We start from the raw sequence: 18,341 nt of genomic DNA on the forward strand, positions 1-18,341 counted from the left end.
ATGGAAGTGAGTGTTTGGGAAACAGACACGGGGGGAATGGCCTAATTCACTTCTATTCCTTGTAAATATAGCCAAGAAATGTCTATAGGTCAGACAAACAATTGTGACCAGTGATTGGTCTTTGCTGGACTTCTTTCTGGCCTAGGGCTATTGCATTCAAAAATCCCACACCCAGTGACTAAATGCATCAAGGTGCAAATCTATGTTTAGTTTGTTTAAGCTGACATTTAATTTACAGCACATGCTGTGGCATGGTTTGTTGTTTGTGGCGATGGACATCAGCAGTGGGGAGGGTAAAATGCATGTGTGTTTACAGATCTACGAGATCAGGAAGTGTAGTCTAGAAACCAACATCAGTGTCACAGACTGACTTTTTGTGTTATATATGAACAAACATGTCACGTTATAAATAAAAACCGAACTCTTCGGCATTAGCCTTATAATGCACAGAGCCACTTCTCACATGTTTCACAATTTTCAGCCATCTTCTCCTCTACTCCACAAAACTCAGCACAGGCCTGTGTTTTGAAATCGGAGCTGAGCCACACCTCAGCTTTCCAGATAGAAACACTAAATGTAATAAGTGGCTTCAGGCCATTTTTGCTTTGTTTGTGTTTGTGCAAGTGTATGTGTGCCTTTGTGTATATGAGTGTGTGTGTGTGTGTGTGTGTGCGCATGCACATGCATGCAAGCATTGGCTCCATTTCCAGACAATTATGGCTTATTTCCTGGATTACGAGACAGTTACAAATGTTCCTTTTAGGGACAACAGGGAAAGGATAATATAAGTTATATACGTATATAAATTATATAAATATAATATATAAGTTATATAGATACTAATTCCAATTTTGAATATAAAGACTCTGGGTGATTAATCCACATGGTATACAAACATGTCCTTCTTTGGCATAGTGTAATTACACTAGTCGACATTATTGTCTGGTATTATGATCCTGAATTACTTTTAACTGTATAATAACACATTTAACACAGTAACAGTTCTTTTAGCTGCCACATAAAATGTAAAGCAAGTATTTAAATCTATGGCCTGCAACAGCCTATCAAGTGTTTGTCACCAAAATCATGCCAAGTTGTCTTTTGGATTAAGTAAAGCTATCTACCACAAAGCAAACATAAAATATGTGACCAGACAAAAAGCTGTATAGGGCTAATAGCAGGAAAAGAGAGCATGTAGACATAGAGTGGATTCAGAAAGTATTTGGACCCCTTTAGAGTTAACTTTATGTTTTTGGGTTAAGATTTAATAGTAACTAAACTAAGGCATTTTAAATTCAACTTCTGGGACATGATTTTGAAACACACACCTGTGTGTAAAAGTTTTCACATTTAACAGTCCATGTCAGACCATCTCCAAAGATCTCAACAACCAAATTGGGTCAAGACATAGATCTGAGCAGGGGTTTAAAACATTTTTAAGGCTTTGCATGTTCTTTAGAACCCAGGCTATATCACTGTGAAATGGAAGAAGTCCTCCATAGAGATGTGAAAACCTGCCAGAAAAACAACCATGTCCTTTATGCTACAGTGGTTGGATGGAAGGAAGCTGCTCCTGAGTAAACAACATAAGAAGAAAACAAGGTACTGCTCGTTAACTAGCTAATACCATCCCGATGGTGAAGCATTATGGTAGTAGCATCATAACGGGGGTGATTCTCAGCAACAGGCTGAGGCCCTCGAAGAAATCTTACTTAAGAGTTCACACCAGCTCAGACGACCAAAATGTCAACTTTCACCATGACATTGACCTGAAGCAAACAGCCAAGACAACACCAAAATAGCTTGAGAAGATTTGCCAGAAAGTATGGGAGAAACTGCCTAAATACAGATGTGCAAGGCGTGTAGGCTTCTATACTTACTTCTACAATTTATTAAATAAAGGATCTTACCTAACTGAGAGACTTCAGGTTTTCTTTTTAAAATCAATTTGCAACAATAAAAACTTGTTTTCATTTTGTCAATGGTCATTCTGTGTAGTCAATTTAATTAACTTTTTTTTAAAAACGAATTGAAAATTGAAGGTCCTAGAGTGAGAAAGTAAGCAACTACAATACACAGTCTGTACTGCTTTTTCATTAATGACATATACAGAAAATATTCCACACTGAATAGCACCTTGCGTCTTAAGAATTAGACACTGACTTTGGTCAGAAGTGATTGTAATTTACTTTACTTGTCATGTATGAGCTCCTTGTGCCACACCATAATGCACTGGCCGGTCAATCACATTTGGGGCCAATCGGTACAAGCTCCCACATGTACCGGTTCAATAGGCAGAGCATTTCCTGTATGTCACTGATGAAAACCAATACAGTTACCAATTATTATTCACATAAGAAGTGACATGGATTGCTTTTAATGCAGGATAATATTCATTTCTGACAAGCAGCCTTGACAAGCATTTAATTCTTAAAAGGCATCCCCATATTGATTATTTTTCACAAAGTGACGTAAGAACAAGGCAGTGAAGGCTTTGTTTTTTGCTGAGGCACGTTAACCTTGCGTCACAAATCAAAAGCAATGCAGCCTGTGTATTGTATTTCATGATTTCCCGACAGGACAACTGCATTTCATTCTGGCAGAGATTCTTCTCCATATAGACTCACTGAACACCGAATTAGGAACACTGTACTGATTCTGGCTAGGGCTTCACTTTGCTCTCAAAACACCGTACATTCTTCAGGGCACTGATTCCACAAGATGTTGAAAACATTCCTTTGAGAATCTGGTCCATGTTTTTTTTTTCCATTTTTCAGCTGCACTTTCATGCTGTGAATCTCTCGTTCTACCACGTCCCAAAGGTGATCATCTGGATTCAGATCCAGTGACTGGGAAGATCACTGAAGAGCACTGATCTCATTTTCATGTTCATGACACCAGTTTTAGATGACTTTTGCTTTGTGATATGATGCACTATCATGCTGGATATAGCCATTAGAAGAAAATACTCAACAATACTCAAATAGTTTGTGGCATTTAAGTGTTTGGTGTTAACAGACCCGAGGTTTGCCAGTGTCCATGGATTCAGGCTGTTAGGGCCAAATTCTGACCCTACCATCTCTGTGCCTCAGCAGAAATCAAGACTCATTGACCATCAATTGTGCCATGGTCAAAATAAATAAGATCACATGTTTCCCATTCTGATGGTTGACCACTCGAGTCTCGCTCTCGCTCACTGTGTGTGTGGAGTTTGCATGTTCTCCCCATGCTTGGTGGGTTTCCTCCGGGTGCTCTGGTTTCCTCCCACAGCCCAAAGACATGCTTCTAGGCTGATTGGAGTCTCTAGATTACCCGTAGTGTGTGACTGTGTGAGTGAATTAGTGTGTGCGTGTGCCCTGAGCTGGGTTGGCACTCTGTCCAGGGCGTAATGCCCGATGACGCCTGAGATAGGCACAGGCTCCCCGTGACCCGAGGATAGGTCGGATAAGCGGTACAGACAATGAAATGAAATGAAAAATGGATGACCATTGGTCAACATTACATGAAGTTGCAGGCCCATATCTGCATGATTTTATGCACTGCTCTGCTGACAGACGAATTGCTGATTAGATAATTGGGATAAAAACATTTTACCTGTGCAGCTGTTAGAAACTTTAAAGTATAAGGTGAGTGTATAAGTCCTCCTAACCTTAACATTAACACCTCAGTAAACTTTTTTTTGTTTAATTTTATTTATTTTTTGTTTCTGTTTTTGTACAAAGAAAAATCAATTTGGTCCCCACCAGAATATAACACCCCATACACACACACACACACCAGCGCGCGTTTTTCGATTCATTCCGAGAAATAAGGGCCATAGTTTAAAAGTCACCAACCAAGAAAATTAGAAAATGGAAGATGTTTTGGTATTTTATTAAACTGAATTTCGTCGCCGGTGAAATAAGTAAACAGAGGCTGACAAAGCGCGCTACAGACATGCCCAGACACGCGCGCATCCTCACGGATGTCCCGCCTCTGACAGGCAGACTGGTCATGACGTCACCCCTTCCAAATATAGCGCGTTGCTGGCGCCACAAGCCCCTCCCACCGCCGCGAGCCCACGCCTTTATTGGTGCGCCGCTATTGTCAATCACGTGATAAGACGAGGCCGCTGTTATTGTAAACAGGGTGCTTGCTACAGGCGCTCCAGCTCAGTCTAACCTATCATGGAGCTTCGTTTAGGCGCCGCAAGGATCGACAAAAAAACAAAACATTGCAACATATTACAGTTCGACTATCGGTATTTCACTGCAAAATGTTCAGTTTGGACAAGTTGAAAAAATCAGATTGATTGATACCTTTTTTTGGTGTGGGGGGGGCAACACAGATGTTCATAAAAGCACTTTTGAGAAAGGCAACCTTCTGCCTTAAATATTTCCTGGCTTCTGTCTGAGAACATATATTAGTTTTAAGCAGTTTCATTTCAATATGAATTCATTTTAGAATGCATATCATTGTTTCCTGTTTAGAATCTAAACGCTTTCTCGATCACGAAAATACCTTCAGTAAGGATATCTTCAGCTTAAATTAAGCATCTTTCTTGATGAACCACCAGAAGTTTTAGACAGGCGTTATGCCATAAACACTGACTGATCAGCTTGTTACTGAGGGCTGTGTTCAGCAACAAATGTTTTATGAAAAGCGCTTCCCAGCTCAGGAAGTCCAGATGGAGTTTTTCCGCCTTAACTCTCAACCTGCTACACTTCCACCAGATCTGCTCGCAAAAACCTTACAACTCTATTAATGTTGGGTGTATGACTTTAAAGCCGTTCATAGTCATATTTCTTAATAAACCCATATACATAGCTTTAAATAAAATAAAAGTTGATATGGTTAGGACAGGCATCTTACCCTTTGAAGAGAAACGCGAATGTACGAAGTATTCCTTGGTTTGGGAAAAAAAGTATCAAATGCAGTCAATAACATTACCTCGCAGATAATAATAATAATAATAATAATAATAATAATAATAATAATAATAATAATAATAATAATTTCGGATCGCGGCGACTAGCTTTGGGTTTATTTATTGCCGTTTCACCGGGCATTGAGGAAGTTCTTTTGTTCCAGTATTTATACACAGCGTCAAAGTTGCACGCGCAGGAGGCGGAGCGGCGCTGAGCTGAAGGAAGGACGGAAAAAAGAGACCAAGCGCACTCGACCTATAGACACAGATCAACACACTGCACCTTCTACACCCAAAGTAGTGTCTGTCACCTAAAACAGAATCTCAGGACTGAGTGGCAGAGAGGGGTGTTTTGTTTGTTTGTTTTTTTTTGTGGGAAAAAGCACAGCAGATGCGCTCGCGCTTTAGGTTTATCTCTGACAAATCACAAAAACTGTATATAGTCTGCTCCTGTGCCATGTCAAAATAGGACATTTGAATAATACATAAGCCATACATCATGTATTAGTCGATATGCTGCATGCATGCATGGGTCTGTGCCAGGTTACGGAAACGCCACGTGCTCGGATGAAGCAGAATGTTCATATAAAATACACCCAAGAGATTCGGGTAACTTCACGTGCTACACGGTAGTCATTGTGATGCACGTTATTCTGTCTGTATAGACTGCTGCTTTCTTTCGACCACCTCAAGTAATCGCTACTGTTGCCATCGAGTTGCATCACTGCGTGCCTTGAAATTTTGTGACTAGATATTTATCCCTTATTAAATGATTTTTTCATTGCTTAAAATCTTCATTATAACACATGTTCATGTTCTGGGTGCCGCGTGCCACCTCTTAATGAGATGAGAAGACTACATTACTAACTACAGGAGTCATTAGGAGACCCAGAGTCATTTTTTATACAGCATTTTACTATCAGATTCATTTATTTCAGCCTAGTTTTCTTTCAAATGGAACCAAAGTTTAGTCTTTTCTCGGGTATGTACTGGAATTGTTTCACGTTGCGTTGGAATTATCTAACCTGGGTCTATCACTGTAATTGTGAGATATAAATGAGTCCTTCTGTGTCCCTTTTCACCTGGTCACATTCTTACAGGAGCACAGAGATAACTAGTGAAGACTATAATGGTATGATTTGTGATGATGATGATGATTTGGACTAAGCCATAGGTAACTTCCTGTTAACTGTACATTTTTTTATTTTAAGACGATCGTATGAGATACATGGGGATATATATTCTATAACAAACCTCAGACTAGATGTTTGCGTTTCAAGCTCGTGTCTGTGTGTAAACTACACAAGAGTTTCGGTTCTGAGGTGTTTTCTACTGGGCTCTTGGTCTAGTCTAATTCTTTAGTATGATTGGAAACTAAAGTACTGCATTAAATAGTGTTTTACTGTAGCGGACACTAGGCTCTCGGGTTCATTTGGCTATTTGTGCAGGAGAAACACAAAGCCGGGCCATGAAGTTGTTGACACAGCTGAGGTGATGGGCTCGCCATTTTCCACAGACGCTTCCTATGTGTCCCTTTAAATACGCGAAAAAGCCGATTACCTGCACGGACTATAGGTTTATTTAATGATTTTTGTAGAGGACCTTTTTTTAAAAAAAAAGAAAAAAAGTTGGACTTAACTGACTGTTTCAAAGAAAGAAAGAAAGAAAGAAAGAAAGAAAGAAAGAAAGAAAGTTGTTAATCACCAAAAAGTTGACCTGTAATTTGTTCACGCATTACCATTAATAAGATGGAAGTTTTTCCTAACTTTAAAGCATTTGAAAATACGAGAAAATTAGATTTTAAAAGTTTATTCTAACGAAATGTAAGTCTTTGGGCAGTCTGATTAAACACATCCAGGTCACGTGTAATATGTCACGTTTTCTCGATATAAGATCTTGAAACTTTCAGTCAGACCTAAACACACGAAATCTGAACTCATTCAAAAAACTGAACTTTTTATTCACCAGGTGAATAAAACACCGCACATGCATCGACTGAGTCAAAATCATACATTTATTTATATTATGATATATTATGATAATTCATGATATTTTCTTGCTATAATTGCTCAGACGACCCAGAAGCAGCACAATGCGCTGTCATGAAATCATCTCACAGGGCTATTTTAGGATTAGCCTACCTGTCGGTCAGTTTACACAGTGTTTAACTCGTTCAGAGTGAAAATCATACTCAGCTGGACAGCCGCAATATAGCAATGTTTTAGCCGACAATTGAAGGAGGATGAAAAGTTGACCGTGCATCCTAAAGCTCCATCAGTGCTCCTGGACCACCTCTCTCTCTCTCTCTCTCTGTTCTCTAAGTGACACAATACACAATATTCAACAAGCAAGTGAGCAAAAAGTTTTTAAGTGACATCCTTCCCAATGTTCGTGATCACAAGCCTGTTATTACAGACACTGTAACATAAAATATTGTCGCAGAAATCACTGCTGTGGGTAATTATAGGTTCGTTACTTCCACATGAGTTTTCAGTGTCTAGTCTACTGCTGGTGCTTGGTCTCAGGATTATGTACATGTTGGTCAGTGTGCGTGTGTTTGCCTAATTTTGCATGTGTGTGGGTGGAAGTGTGGCTCTGATACAAAGCAGTACCACTGTGTGCTCTACAGTATTAAAATATCATTCTTTCCTTTCAGACAAGCATTATGTGTAGTTCTCCATGAACAAGCTTGGATGGTTTTAATAACACCTTTTGGATGGTGGTGTTAGTCCTGCTGCTGCTGCTGATGATGATATGGATGAGAATGTTTTGCATGTCTGGAAGAGTAAGTGCAGCTGGAGTCAAACCCCTGACACAGCATGTCTCTTTTTGTAGCAGTATCTGATCTGAATATCTGAAAATGAAAACAGACTTGGTAACAGTGAAGGAAATTCATCTTATTAGGGTCCCTTGGCGACGGTCCAGATGATGATATCATCAGGAATGACATCATCAGAAAACCACCTCTCCACCACCCACCCCCAGCAAACCCACAACACAAACACACCCCAAACACATCAGATCTCCTTTATATTTCATCACTACCTCATCTTAAAGAATGATGATTTGTCCCTATTCACTATGCTGCTTTTCATGCACATGCTCACAGCCAGGGAATGAAACAAGAAAAATAAGATCTTTTGGCAAAGGTCAGAAAATGAACACATGATGTACTATTTGATATAAATATTGTTGGCATGTTGCGGTCAGTCCCTTTCTTCTATTTGACTCATACATATCAGACTGTGGCTGAGTTATCTGCAAAACAGCTTGTGTATACAGTCAGAGCTACAGGTCTCCTGAAAGCTGCCAATAGACTTCCATCATCTCCTTTTACCCCTTCACAGCAATTTCCTACTTTTACAATTCCTTACCAGCTTGATTTTGGCTTCATTAGATTGAAGTCTAATGACTCACAGTCTCCCAGAAGCTTCCTGTTACAGAGGTACAAACTTCACTTCCACTGCAAGCACTCAAACATTTCAGAGCTCAGAAGCAAGTCAAATTCACTGCCCAAAAAAAGTTCCCTTCTGAACAGAGATGCAATCTGTGGTCCAGAACAAAGGGTTGTATCTCCTTGGTCAGGGGTGTCCAGTCTTAGCTGCAAAGGGCCAATGTGGGTGGAGGGTTTCATTCTAATCAAGCAGGAGCCAAACCCGATCCCACCTTTTTAATTAGTTAATCTCATATTTTAATAGACTCAGGTGTGACTTCTGTTTTGTGGGAATGAAAACCTGCACCCACACCAGCCCTTTCTTGAAAAGACTGGACACCACTGCCCTGGGTCAAAAGATGACATTTACATTCCAGGCTTTTTGCAGATGGCCTTATCCACAGCAACTTACATTTGATCCAGTTTTATACAACTAAGCAGTTGAGGATTAAGGGCCTTGCTCAGGGGCACATCAGTGGCAGCATGGTGGACCTGAGGATTCAAGCTCACAACCTACTGATCAGTAGTCCAACACCTTAACCACTAACCTATGACACGACAACTCTAGAGTGCCCTGGGTTTCTGCAGTCATGTCACCTACTTTCATGAATCATTGACCTGATTTACTGACCTTACAGCATTCCATTAAGAGGAACCTGCTGAGTGTTTTGCACAAAACATGCCAAATGGCACTATTTGGTCTGGGCAGAAGAAGTTTGACCATCAGGTCAACTGTTCCTGTGCCATAGAACATAAAGTGCTCCCCTGTGGCAGGTCATCACATCAGTCCACTGGCGAACTGGAATGCTGCGACTCTTTTGTGAAATGCTACTCCATGACATCATGGTATCGGTTTTCCGTGTGATTCTCACCAGCCCTGGTGGTTAAGGAGCATGAAATCAAACCCATTCAGTCAAATTGTGTCAAATCATTGATGGTCATAGCATGCATGCGTGCACACGAAAATAACCAGGTGATATTCACCATCCCTGGAAGTTCACAGAACCACAATCACATAGCGTGTGTGTGAGTAGGTCTAGGATTGTCATATCCCAGCTGTGGGAATTCCTCCCTGATGATCTGAGAAGTTTTACCATTCCTGTGGTGTGCCAAGGAGGTTTCTGTAAAATCCCAAGAACTCAGAGTCTATATATATGATGACATCACACTTGCACTCTGCTTTGCAGTCGATGCATCGTTTGGTTTCCGGTCACTCGTGTTTGGTTCAGAAAGTAAATGGAAAGATAAATTTGATGCTCACCATACACTTCAGTGCTTTATGAAAATGAACAAATGAATACACATACGAATACTTTAATTATACATATTACCTGCTTATACTGCAGCATTGTTGTTCCTTTTTGACTAATTTCTCTTTTAGTTTCAACAAAATAAAACATGTTTTATTTGATGTTCTATCATGCATTCATTTGTTTCTGCTTTGTTAGATCATGACGGCTTCCTACTCATCTGAAGGGTCTCAGCCTCCTCATGCCCTGACCATCAGACCAAAATCTGACCTGAATAACACTACCATTGTTCCAGATCACAACAAATGTAAAGGCACACAGGTCTAGAAGATAAATTTATGAATGCATTTTGGCCTGGGTGACTTTTTGAGTAGAATGAAGCGTTCCTCTACAGCCCCAGATGTCTTCGTCCTGTAACCTTGAAAGAAAGAGAAAGATTTTGTATAATGTTCTGGCCTAGGACCAAACGTTTTTAATAAATAACTATAAACTATTTCTTTCATTCTTATTAGTTACCTTTTTAGTATATGAAACTTACTCCGTAGCAGTACTCGGTCTAGTAGATATTCTTCAAAGGTACTAATACTTGCAGAGCCACTTTAGTTAATGCAGGATGGTTCTGAAAACAGTTCTTAAGTCTTTGGCGCCATCTAGTGGAAATGACGGAAATGCGTAAATCTAAACATGCACAAAACAAAGAAGAGTGTATTTAGTTTGTCAACAAATCAATAAGTACTACTTTGGTGTTTGGTTACTGTATTTTCTGTAGCGGTGATTGGACGATAGATAAGTAGAAATACATGATTGATCATTACTTAAATTAATCGAATCTGCTATGTAAATCAATGCCAATTATTGAGCTTTCAGAAATCGTATGATACTGTAACAATGGATCAGAATTTCACGCATAATAACCCGAAGCACTACAATTTTATGATCTTTTCATCCTTAAACAGTGATATTAATAAGATAATAATTAATAGTCGTTATATGATAAGCGCTGCTCTTCCCGTGAAGAAGACGCGCCTGCAACAGAAGCTCCTCGCGCCCGAGCCCGATTTGGAACGTACCATTTTGGGGGGGAGTCACACACACAAAAAGGTTTTGTGTAAAACATTGTGTGCATAGATTAATCATATCAAGAATCTAACATTTCTTTGTCGATTTGAAGCATTGTGACGAGCAATGTTTCTTGAAAGGTGCACTAACTATGTGCGGGAAAAGCCTTTTTCGCAAATCGTGCTTACCCCTTAGCACGTTGTAGAGAAATGAACGAGTGGCGCCATTTTCGCGTGAGGCAGCAGCTCTTTTCACAAACTCCTGCAAATGACAACCAAAAAGAAGCGCTCGGTACACACCAGTAATGACAGCTGGGTTGTCATCGCTGCAGGTATGACAAAAATAATCAAAGTATATATAGATACATATCATATATATACGTTTCACCGTATGAAGTTGAGTGTTTTAAGGCGCTGTAAGTGAAGCGGCCTTCATCACTGGCGCTAATGCCCCTTTATGTGACTCCTAGCAACAGACTCTTCGCTAATGAAAATGCTAACATCCTGATCTTCACTGTGTTCATGACGCGTTATAAGCCCTGAGTCATGCAGCTATGTCGTGTACGTTATTTAGTTGAAAGAGTGAGGAAAAAGTGAGCATTCCGGTGGAGTTGATCCACTTTGAGGAAACTAAACAGTACTGATGAGAACAATAAACATCCAGCACTTTAACAAGTGGATCAGATCACTGAAATGTCTTACATATATACAGTGGAAGCTTGTAAAACCTAAGCACCCTGAAACACATTAAACAAGTTTTCTGTTGAAACGAACAGTGATGACCAAAAGTATGTGGACACCCGAATATCATTCGTATGTGGTTCTTCCACAAAGATGGAAGCAGACTATTGTATAGGATGTCCCTCATGACAGTTTCCTTCCACCGGAATAATAAGACATCTTTCATCATGGCAGTGCTCCTGCACACAAAACAAGGCAAGACATAGTTTGCCAAGGGTGATGTTGATTGCAGAAGCCAATCAGTTTTGTTACTAAATAAATTTCGGACAAGCACATGTTTCTAATGAAAACTGATCAGTTTTGTTGTGCCTCTGGACACACCTACATCTGGTCACTGTTGCTCAGGTCACCAGATGTTGCCCATCACCGCGAGTCACTGTGTGTTTATCCAATCCTTACATATTGTTATACGGGTGATGGTAGCGTGTACTTACCTTAAATTCTCTTTTACTGAGTTGCTGTAGTTGTTTGGCAGCAGTCCTGATTTAATTATCATTATTCTTATTCTCGTCTCTTTTTTTTTCTTTGCCTGTAGTTTATTCAGTGCATTTCAACCAGTTATATTGTTCTGAACAGATTCTGCCCTGGACAAGACAAAGATACATGATGGTGACCCAACATTCATCAGACTCAGGAATCCCGCTACAGGTTTTTAACAAAGTCTTGTTACTGTATTACTCATGGTGACCATCCGGCTAGATCGGGGTTCAGTCCTGTGGAGCCACTGCTTTAAGTTTCCTACTCCGAACGATCTGATCCACCGACTGAAAGTCTAAAGCGGTAACGGAGTGTTTTAGTCGGAAAGTGTAATGTAAAATAAAAGCAGTGGGTCCTCAGGCCTGATGTGGATAACCCCTGAATTAATATAACTAATAGCTCTCTGTTCTGTACATTAGGTGCTGCTTCCCAGTACCTGTTCAGTAGCGGAGATGTGCGGCTGTATGAGGTGAAGGCATTTGTTGAAGATTTCCACTCTTGGTTTATTGACCAAACAGTCCAAAGAGGTGAGAATGCATAGTATGATTATGAATGAATTTGATCAGATTCTGTAACTAATGGTATTTTTTGAACTGGAAGTGTTAAGTCAAGTCTAGAATAATGTAATGCACTGGGATGCAGGATTTGTGTGCACATCATTGTAAGTGTCAGACTGTTCATTAGTCAGGACTGTTTGCTCCTCCTGGGTCTGGGTTACCTGAACTCCCAAGCAACTCTGTTTTCTAGTTTATATAAATACAATCAAACACTGCTCTATTAAATAATGTATACTGACATTTTTGCATTAGGAGTTTTGCTTTTCAGTGGAAGAGCTTGAAAATGTTTAATATTACATTTAAACAATTGTAACTAGCTTACACCGATCAGCCATAACATTGCGAGCACTGAGAGGTGAAGTGAATAAGATTGATGATCTCCTCATCATGGCACCTGTTAGTGGGTGGGATATATTAGGCAGCAAGTGAATATTTTGTCCTCAAAGCTGATGTGTTAGAAGCAGGAAAAATGGATAAGTGTAAGGATTAGAGCGAGTTTGACAAGGGCCAAATTGTGATGGCTAGACCACTGGATCAGAGCATCTCCAAAACTGCAGCTCTTGTGGGGTGTTCCCAGTCTGCAGTGGTCAGTATCTATCAAAGTGGTCCAAGGAAGGAACACCGGCGACAGGGTCATGGACGGCCAAGGCTCATTGATGCTCGTGGGGAGCGAAGGCTGGCCCGTGTGATCCGATCCAACACATGAGCTACTGTTGCTCAGATTGCTAAGGTAATGCTGGTTTTGATAGAAATGTGTCAGAATGCACAGTGCATGATGGGTCATGGCTGTTTTAGCAGCAAAAGGGGGACCAACACATTATTAGGCAGGTGGTCATAATGTTATGCCTGGTCGGTGTATATGGTGTATGCATGTCTAGAGCTTGTTTTGATTCACATCAACTACATTTGACTTGTACATCTTGAGTGTGTGAATGTATTTATGGTTTTTGTAGATGGCAGGCTGCTGTATGTGACTCCTATGGATCCACTGTTTATGTTGTTGCCGTACCTGCAGAGCAGTGCAGTGGAGGTAAACCGGTTCAGAGTGTTATTATAAAAATAGTACTGTTTGTGTTATAGCAACTATACTACAACAGGTATAGACTGGGATTAGATATCTGTTTAATGATGGGAACCATCTTTACAAGAAAATTAGACAAAAAGACTCATCTAATCAGGTTACTGATAATGGAAATGTTAAAAGAACAGCTTTCACCTCTGTGTTAGGTCCTGATGTGGAGTCTATATTCACTAAATGTTAAATGAACATTCTTCTTAGAGATACTTAATCCGGACCAGCAGTCATACATCTTTACTTATTAAGCAACTTTTAAATTATGTGAGCATCCATCATCAACTACCAGCAGTGAGATGTGTGTATACATGTTCAATACTGCTTGTATTATGTAGTATATTATACAGTAATACACTGTATAAGTAAATGAAAGCTTTTATTTGCAGCTACTGAAAATGTGCTATTTGTATTGTTAAATAGATGTGTGCTATCCAGGAAGGACCCCCATCCTGTATGTTTAATTGGTCTATAATATTAAAAGAAATACATTCAAAATATGAAAACAACATCATGGAACTGCATTTATACATACATTTGTTACTGTTCTGCTCAGCAGAAATGTGCTGCAGTACATAATGATGTTTTTATACAAACAGAATAAGTGTTTATGAAGCAGTAATGTTGTCCACAGGGGAAGTTTCAGCCACTGCAGCAGATGGTCATGGATGAGGATTACCCAGGGTGCACAAGACTGCTGAAATGCTCACAGGCTCTGGACACACTGCATCATGTGGCGGATGAGAAAGGTGGGTATGTGTGCATGTGCAGACAACACATGCATTATTATTGTTATGCTAAATTTGTGTTTCTGTTGTAGTGGTGGGCAGTCAGAAATTCCACAGATATAGCCAAGAGAAGACTGTGGACTGGCTGAAGAAAAAGGTGTGTGTACAAGACTTAAATAACATGAGACCAGTCTAATGTGTGTAATGACTACTGAATAGCTCAGTAGCACAAGCCTGCATTTGCTATACTGGGATGTTACTGGAACAAACTTTGTCAGCGGTGGTACCAACCCAAACCACACACTTAATGGAATGAATATTAATCTCAGTACCTTTAAACAACAATGCAAAATGGCATACGCAGATATAGAAGAGGCTTGCAACATTAATAATGATTAACATTTTTTCAACCAAAAAACAGTTTACAAGATGAACAGGAAACTGAGAGGATTTACATCGGTCAGCCATAACATTATGATCACCTGTCTAATACTGTGTTGGTCCATTTTTGCTGCCAAAACCTCCCTGATCCATCAAGGCATGGACTCCACTAGATCCCTGAAGGTGTGTTGTGGTATCTGGCACCAAGATGTTAGCAGCAGATCCTTTAAGTCCTGTAAGTTGTGAGGAGGGGCCTCCATGGATTGGACTTTTTTGTCCAGTACATCCCACAGATGCTGGATTGGATTGAGATCTGGGGAATTTGGGGGCCAAGTCAACACCTCAAACTGGTTGTTGTGCTCATCAAACCATTCCTGAACCATTTTTGCTTTGTGGCACAGTGCATTATCCTGCTGAAAGAGACCACAGCCATCAGGAAATACCGTTTCCATGAAACTCTGTTGGATCGGAACACACGGGCCAGCCTTCACTCCCCACATGCATCAATGAGCCTTGGTCACATATGACCCTGTCACTGGGTCACCACTGTTCCTTCCTTGGACCACTTTTGATAGATGACCACTGCAGACTGGGAACACCCCACAAGAGCTGCAGTTTTGGAGATGCTATGATCCAGTGGTCTAGCCATCACAATTTGGCCCTTCATCAAACTCACTCTAATCCTTACTCCTGCCCATTTTTCCTGCTTCTAAACACATCAACATTGAGGACAAAATGTTCACTTGCTGCCTAATATATCCCACCCACTAACAGGTGCCATGATGAGATCATCAGTCTTATTCACTTCACCTGTCACTGCTCACAATGCTAATGGCTGACCAGTGTATGTTTAGCCATACAGTTTGTACTGTTTCTACTGCTGCTAGCAGTAACAGCAAAATCTGTTTAAATGGAGAGTTTAAATAGCGAGTTTAAACACACTACACAGTAATATTACACTAAGAGAGCAACAAATTTTAGTGGTTTGTAACTGCACTGTAGGCCCCACCCCTAAATTTCATATGAAGCAAAAACTTTGCTATAGACAAAAAAAAAAAAAAGATTTATTTTGTCATATTTTGTTCTTTCAGGTTTTGAACACAGTGAGTGCGCTTAAAAAAAGCGACATTTCTGTAGGAGGAGGAGTGAAGTCCACCACTTATGTGCGAGTTAAACAGGAGACAGATGTGACTGAAGGTCAGTTAGATGGAGTGAAACGTCTGCCTGTAATGAATCTTGTGTGTGTGTGTGGTGTTTATTTATGATATTGTGAATTATTTTTGCAGAAGATTATTTGCGTTACGCTCACGGACTTATCTCAGAATATATCAGTGAAGAGCTGAGCAAAGATCTGCACAAGCATCTTCAGTAAGTATACACACACACACACACATTACATAGATTGACAGTACATTATTAACGGTAGTAGTCTAATCTAATATTAATTTTGGCATGGATGGAATTTAGCAGATGTGTTTTATATAGGTACTGAATAGACAGACAGATAGAGAGAGAGAGATACTTTATTCATCCCAAAGGGAAATTTACAGTTTCCAGCAGTATCCACAAGCATAGGTAATAGATAAAATAAGAAAGAATATAACAAAAATACTAAAAAAATACTAAATACCCAAATTTAAGGGTACAAAAATATAACAAATAAAATATAACACAATTTAACAAAATACAGCAAAAAAAAAAAATACTAAATACAGAGTTTCAAGTTACAGACCTAGTGAGGTGATGTTTCAAAAAAAGAAGTTTCAGAAAACTGACTTTATCTAAAGAATTATGATATTGTGTGATGGTACTGAGCAGAAGGCACATTTCTCGACACAAATTAACTGAATGGTACATTTTCCATGGCTATTGGTATTACTACATACTGTGCTTGTCATTGTTTTATTCTTAACCAATTTTATTTTGCTTTTGTGTGTGATTTTTCACCATATTTACTTCATTTAAAAGGTTACCTGAAATATCCAGCCCTAAAGAAGTGGAGCCTCCTTCCAAGGTAACCCAGATGGACTTCTGCAGAACTTCTGTTTGTTTAACTTAATGCTGGTGTGCTCTAACGCATCTTATACTGACTCATAACAGTTCACGGTGCTGTTTGTTTCTGCTGTTACTTCCTGTGAAATATCTGCTGTTATTGTAGAGCAAATCACCTAATGCTTCACCTGTAGCTGTTTTCTTTATGCCTAATGCTTTGCTGGTGTATTCTCCTTGGGGTTCATTTAATTAGATTTAGCATGCAGAATGGCCAGAAACATGGACTATGTGGAGAAAGTTTGTGGACATCTGACCTCTCCACAGATGGAGTGGGGTCCCAAAGTCTGATATGACATTGAGAATCTGGGATTTATTTATTTATTTATTTTTCTGATTTAAAACTGGAAATAAACAGTATTAGAATGTAAAAATGAACCACAGAAAAGAAAACGTTCAGTATCTAATTTCCAGATCACTGTTTAAATGTAAACGTATTTTAGATACTGATCAAAAATATGCTTTTTTGCTGTTGTAATACCCTGTTTTGTTATAATATGGGAAGGATTTTCACCAGATTTTGGTTGTGGATTTGTTCATTCATTCATAAGAGCATTAGTGAGTTTGGTCATGCAGTGGGAGGTCCAGTTCATCCCAAATATGTTCAGTAGGTTTCAGGTCAGGACTCTTTTTCAAGTGATTTGATTTCTTTCAGTCCTACCCTGGCAAATCATGCCTTCTCTCTGTGACTGGGGCGTTGTTGGAAGCCCTTTAGTTCCAGTGAAGGGAAACTGGTATCCAAAGTCAAATACAAAAGACATACAATTGTGTGCTTTCAACTTTGGCATCAGTTTGGCATCAGAGCACATGGGTGTCTGCATAATGTTGGTCGTAGTTTAGTTGTGGAATATTGTGTGGTGGTGTTGCTCTAACAATGCAGATTTGACTACATTCACTGGCAACGTAGTCTGGAAGTCATTGATATTCCAATGAGCAGGAAGTAGTTGTTTGTGAGATGGATCACTTCTCATTTTAAGACGTAGCAAATCTTAGATGCTCCTTTTCCTGGATCATAAACAGATGTGGAGCTGACAGTGACTTTCAGACCTTCTGCCTTGTTGTGTAAGTAGCAGATAGACAAGATGTGGTAATGGTGTGGTTGCTGTTTTCTGTTGAACAGAAAAGAAAATTGTCAGATATCCCAGTGGAGGCAGAGGAGGACTACACCAAGTTCAACCGAGCCGACTTCGCCCGAAAAGTGAGTGAGAACATAAACCCAAGCATAACAGGCTTTTGCCTTTTTGCCCTTCATTAACCTGCCTGTAGCAACCGTCTGCCTTTCTGTCTTTCAACGAGGTGTGGCTGCAGGGGGTTTTTTTGTTCCACATTTATTGTTTGAATGCAAATTGTGTGTGTGTGTGGGAGGGAGAGAGAGAGAGAGAGAGAGCGCAAACGGAAAGTAAATTAAATGTTAATGTTTTTTCTCATAGCCTCCTAAGAAGATGACAGCTGCTCAGAAAACACTTGCTAAAGTGGACAAAACTGGCATGAAGAGCATGTCTTCATTCTTTAGTCCTAAGGTCAAGCAGGAGAAGTGAGTGTGTGTTTGTGTCTATATGATGCTGCATATGTGTATATTTTTGTTAATAAAGTAAAAAAAAATGACATGTACTTTGTCACTTATTCATTCAGCATACATTTAAAGTATCCGTTACCTCCTGGCTTAGTATTTTTCCCAGTTTTCCCACA

At 39.7% G+C, this 18,341-nt stretch overlaps 1 protein-coding gene and 1 long non-coding RNA gene across 2 annotated transcripts; one reads left to right on the forward strand and one right to left on the reverse strand.

The window, feature by feature from the left end:
- Window positions 1-9,624: 9,624 nt before the first annotated feature.
- On the reverse strand, window positions 9,625-10,951 carry LOC131354681 (uncharacterized). Its single transcript, XR_009204777.1, has 3 exons — window positions 10,837-10,951; window positions 10,106-10,239; window positions 9,625-10,007 (listed from the first exon to the last, which is right to left on the reverse strand). It is a non-coding gene; the product is annotated as an uncharacterized LOC131354681 (long non-coding RNA).
- Window positions 10,747-18,245, forward strand: rnaseh2b (ribonuclease H2, subunit B). Its single transcript, XM_058392607.1, has 11 exons — window positions 10,747-10,979; window positions 11,965-12,036; window positions 12,285-12,392; window positions 13,376-13,452; window positions 14,129-14,243; window positions 14,315-14,379; window positions 15,695-15,800; window positions 15,890-15,971; window positions 16,572-16,617; window positions 17,773-17,850; window positions 18,083-18,245. The coding sequence occupies exons 1-11, from the start codon at window positions 10,916-10,918 to the stop codon at window positions 18,188-18,190; spliced, it is 921 nt and encodes a 306-aa protein (XP_058248590.1). The 5' UTR covers window positions 10,747-10,915; the 3' UTR covers window positions 18,191-18,245.
- Window positions 18,246-18,341: the final 96 nt, after the last annotated feature.

Source organism: Hemibagrus wyckioides, linkage group LG06 (assembly GCF_019097595.1).
Source record: "Hemibagrus wyckioides isolate EC202008001 linkage group LG06, SWU_Hwy_1.0, whole genome shotgun sequence".
Lineage (NCBI taxonomy): Eukaryota > Metazoa > Chordata > Actinopteri > Siluriformes > Bagridae > Hemibagrus > Hemibagrus wyckioides.